The 5,000-nt window shown below is 46.9% G+C and overlaps 1 protein-coding gene across 5 annotated transcripts in view; it reads right to left on the reverse strand.

Annotated features, from left to right (window-relative positions):
• Positions 1–5,000, reverse strand: part of mipol1 (mirror-image polydactyly 1) — a 77,005-nt gene that overhangs the window by 27,533 nt on the left and 44,472 nt on the right. For all 5 annotated transcript variants that reach the window (XM_044166182.1, XM_044166181.1, XM_044166179.1 and 2 more), the window contains 2 exons: positions 1,040–1,073; positions 792–962 (listed from right to left, as the gene is read on the reverse strand). In XM_044166182.1, coding sequence (XP_044022117.1) covers positions 792–962; positions 1,040–1,073 — 205 coding nt within the window. The remainder of the gene's footprint in view (positions 1–791; positions 963–1,039; positions 1,074–5,000) is intronic.

Genomic DNA, 5,000 nt, shown 5'->3' on the forward strand with positions numbered 1-5,000 from the left:
ACTGGTCGACAGGTAAGACCAGTCCACACACGATACCTGTCGACTCATCAGTACGACTACAGTTTAAACTGCATCCACAACGTCCTGCTGCTGTTCTCTTACTGACTCCAGAGCATCGAGCTAACATCACCTGTGCCATTAAAAATGTCCTAAGCAGTTTGCTTCACTTCATCAGCTTGGTGAGTAAAGGCAACGTTTCCATTTGGACTTGGATTTATGTGAAGACAAAGAGGGCTGGACATTCAAGGCCTCATCACACCTGCACAGGTATGTGACCCGATGGAACAACACAAGTTATTTTATAAGGATCTGCTCCAACAGCAAGCAAATAAATACAAAGACCTCGTTCAGGTGCTTCAATAAAAGATGATGTTCTACAGGAAGGGTGTGATCTCAGATCTGGTCTACAGCCCACTCGAGGGACGTGAGACAGACAGGTAAACACACAGACAGACAGACAGTCAGACAGACAGAGAGGTAAACAGGTAAACACACAGACAGACAGACAGTCAGACAGACAGGTAAGTAGACAGACAGAGAGGTAAACAGGTAAACACACAGACAGACAGACAGACAGTCAGACAGACAGACAGACAGACAGACAGGTAAACACACAGACAGACAGACAGACAGTCAGACAGTCAGACAGACAGACAGGTAAACACACATACAGACAGACAGTCAGACAGACAGGTAAACACACATACAGACAGACAGTCAGACAGACAGGTAAGTAGACAGACAGAGAGGTAAACAGGTAAACACACAGACAGACAGGTAAGTAGACTCACCTTGGCGACAGAGCCGTCTCTGTCCTCCATCACAGCCTTCATCTCCTGAGCGGTGATGTCATTTCTCCGTTGCCTCGCCAACCGCAAACGCTGAACCAGAACTGAACCGAACTGTTCGACTTCCTGGACGGAGTCAGCGTCACAAACACACTGAAGGAGCCTGTCAACGTCCTGACCAATACAAAACAATCTGATCAGATCAATAATCTGAGTTTAAACCACAACAACCAAACGGTGACTGTTCTTACCATGTCGGTGTCCTCGAGGGGAATATTGTCCAACCTGAAGAGAAACAGACAGAAAGTGTCAGTATTCTTTCTTTCTAAATCAGTTTTTATATCAGCGTGAGTGTTTCTGTGCGTCTCGGCTCGCTGTCAGCAGAGAAACCATCAAATAAAGACCAGAACGAAGTGACGCCCGACTGAAAACTACTTCCCATCAGTCCCGCAGACTGACCACACATTTGGAGCTGGATGTGTTCGTACTGTAACTACACTGTAAAAAATTCAGAAACCTAAAAAATAGGGCAAGACGGCATGGCTGTATTACCAACCAGGCAAAGTTTAGTTTAATCCGGCCCTGACCCGCCCCCCCAGTGTTGCCGCCGCTGACCAAATTAAACCTGGACCTGTGCAGCAGCCTGTTAGATGACCTGAGCGCCGCGGCTGCTGCAGCTGTACAGTAATTTTGTCCCGCTCTCCCTGAAGTCCACCCGAAACTCTCCATCAAAGCTGCGAGGGCGTCGGCCGAGCGGACTCCTCTGCTGAGTTTATTTCTCCATCTGACAGCAGCCATGATGGTGGACGTGGAGCTCGTAAGTAGCTGATCTCCTGCCTCTCCTCCTGGGAAGCTCTTTTCATTTAGACTACTGCTGTTTTTCTGTAATAAACTGTAATAAGGTGGACGAGGTGGCTCCGCTCTGCAGGGAACAGCAGGTAATGAAAGACCAGCCGCCTCCAATAAAGCTCCTCTAACACCCTGCTTACAGCCCATCCAGCCTGGCTCAGCTCGGCTCGGCTCGCTCCGCAGCCGTCATTAACGCTCCCACACACACCTCCACTCAACAGAAACACAGAGACAGCAGCCATTAATGGGATCAAATGATCCCAGTGAGAACAAAATCTTCATCAGTTTGGAAAAGTTTCACATGTCAGACTGAATATTTCAGTTCTGCAGCCAACAGTCCGTGAAGTCCCACTAACAAACCTATATACTTAAAATATACTGTAGGATATACACAGTATATTCAGAATATATACTGTGTATAGAATATAGCCAAACCATATCCAGAATATATACTGAATATATTCAATAGTGGCGGCTGTGGCTTAGTGGTCGGCGGTTCGATCCCGGCTTCCCCAGCCCGCATGTCGAAGTGTCCTTGAGCAAGATGCCGAACCCCCAATCTCTCCCGAGAGCTGTGCCTTCGGTGTGTGTGGGACTGATTCTTTTCTTTTTTCTGTTTTAAACTTTTCTTAAAATCGAGCACTGGGTTAACAAATACATCCACGGATTCTCTACATAGAGTCGAAAATGGCACAAAGTCCTTTTACAGCAGTGGTTGCTGAACCTGGGGCAAGGATTCATTTATTCTAGCTTCTGTGCTGCCCTTGTCTCAGGACTCGGATACTGGTTTTGCGTGGGTTTAAGCGCTCTGTGTGTTCCAGTCTTTTGGACGGGGACGTTCACTCTGGGGTTCGGCCTGCCGTGCCCATAGATGTGATTCTGGGGACTCGTGTCTGCGCCGAGGGCTTCCCCCGTTAAGATTTCCTGTTTTTCTCTGTTTTCTCTCACAGTCACTGAACGTCTTCTTGTTTTGGACAAAACAAGATATTTAACAGATATTTTTTAGACCAAACAATTAGTCGATTCATTGACAACATAAGCAACAGATTATTCAATATGATAGACTGCAACGCCTCACATCTCTCACCATTTTATTACGTTTTATGGACAAAATGATTAATCGATTAATTGACAAATAAATAAGAAGATTAATTGATGAAATAATCGTTAGTTGCAGCCTTAAATGTCACTGTTTGATTAATGCAGATGTAGCTTCACATTATTCACACACACACACAGTAAAACACACATTAACAGAGGTAATACAGGCGGCCTCTCTCCATTAGAAAAACACACACACACACACACACACACAGAGTCCTGACAGATGGAACATGCTCCTCCATATTCTGTCCCTCATAAAAAGGATTGCGGCCTCCAATATCAATTACCCTCTCATCCTGGGGGGGAGGAGGAGGGAGGAGGAGAGGTGGCGATGGAGGACAGGAGGAGGTGGGGGAGGAGTATTATCTGTAATTAGATTTTCTGGTCTATTTGAAGGCTCCTCAAGGAGGACGAGAGCTGATTTCACAGCTCTTAACGAGACTGAATAATGAAGAGGAGAAGGACGGGGGGAGGAGGGGAGAAGGAGAGGAAGAGGAGGAGGAGGACGAGGGGGGGAGAAGGAGAGGAGGAGGAGTAGTTTGTTGTTTTCCTCCTTCATAAAAACACAGTAAACATGTTTCACATGTAAATAAGTGAATCGACACGTTGGAGTCAGTTCCTCCTCAGAGAAAACAACAACAACAACAAACAAACAAACAAACAAACAAACAGTCGCCTCCTGAACACAAACCTGCTGCTCTCACTAACAGAGTGCTTTATTAACCCCAGAGGGAACTGTACCATTACAGCAGCTTAGAGCAATCAACAAAAAACTATACAAAACAAAACAGCTTAAAATAATTGACTGCTGTGCAGCGGCAGGTAAAACCTAGTCAGGTGGACATGATGATGCAAATAGTGCTAAATGAAATGCAGTATACTGTGAAGTTATGGATGAGATCATTAAAAGATGTAGAAAGGTGTTTGAGTCCAGGGTGAGTGTGTTTGTATTAGTCTTAGACTGTTAGGGTGAAGCGTGAGGCTCGCCCCCGACCCCCGACCCCCCTGTCCGGACGCAGAGGGGACTGGTTGCACTGGGAGATGGGAGCTGGCAGGAAGGACCTCCTGTACCGGTCCTTGTCACAGCGGAGCTGGATTACTGAAAGTGCGCCGCTATTTGACCAGGAGGTCATTAAGAGGATGTGAGGTGTTTTCCATGATGCACAGCAGTTTGTGCTGTATCCTCTTCTCCAACTTCACCATCTACATTTCCAGTCCAGCCTGTTGTCAAGGTGAACTCCAAGGTATTTGTACGTATTCACCACCTCTGAGAGAAGGTCGGCAGTGTTGCTAAGAGAGACACATGGTTGAAGTCTCCTGAGATGGCAATAAAAGCTGTTGAGTCTGTAGTTTAGCGATGATGGAGTGGGTGGCTCACTACACTGCGGTGGCTGACAGTGGGATGTAAACAACAACAAAGATGGCGCGTGTAAACTCCCTCGGCAGATAATATGGACGGAGACCCACGGCTAACAGTTCGATATCCGGATTACAGATGCTTTAACTGTAATATGCCTGGAGTTACACCGCCTGTTGTTCACAAGCACCACGACCCCCCTTCCTTTCTTCTTACCGCTCCTCCCGAGGTCTCTATCCACCCGTACCTTGTGAAAGCCAGCGATGGTGGTGTTTACGTCCAGAATATGTCCGCACAGCCGTGTGTCAGTAAAGCACATAACTCTGGGTGAATGGGGTCTTAGTCAGCGCGGTGAGCTCGTGCATCTTATTTGGTAGGGACCCTACATTCGCCATGATGCCCAGTGGAAGAAAGGGTTTATACCTTCTCGTCCTGGCTCTGCGTTTGGCTCAGCTGGTTGCAGAGGTAAACGATACTCCCAGCACCAGAAGTGAAAAACACACCAGGAGAACCAGTAGGAAATGTTTAAACCACATGATATCCATCTTCAGTGATAAAGTTAACACAACGAGGTAAAAATGAAGTAAAATCAAGGCGATTAGATGCACCAAAAAACCCACAAAAAAACCCCACAAGGTTCCGTCTCCGAGACCCGTCTCTTTAATGTCTCATGGAGGTCGGGGACAGTGCCTGTGGACTGGCAGACCGGGGTGGTGGTTCACATTTTTAGAAAGGAGGGTGAGCTCCAACTATCAGGGCATCACACTGTTCAGCCTCCTGGGAAAGGAATTTCAGTTGGATTCAGGAGGGTTGATGTGGATTGTGTCCTGGTACTGGATCGGTGGACCAGCTGTTTACTCTTGATAGGGTACTGGAACATAGGAGTTTTTCTTATGACGTTT

The sequence above is a fragment of the Siniperca chuatsi genome, linkage group LG15 (genome assembly GCF_020085105.1).
Source record: "Siniperca chuatsi isolate FFG_IHB_CAS linkage group LG15, ASM2008510v1, whole genome shotgun sequence".
NCBI lineage: Eukaryota > Metazoa > Chordata > Actinopteri > Centrarchiformes > Sinipercidae > Siniperca > Siniperca chuatsi.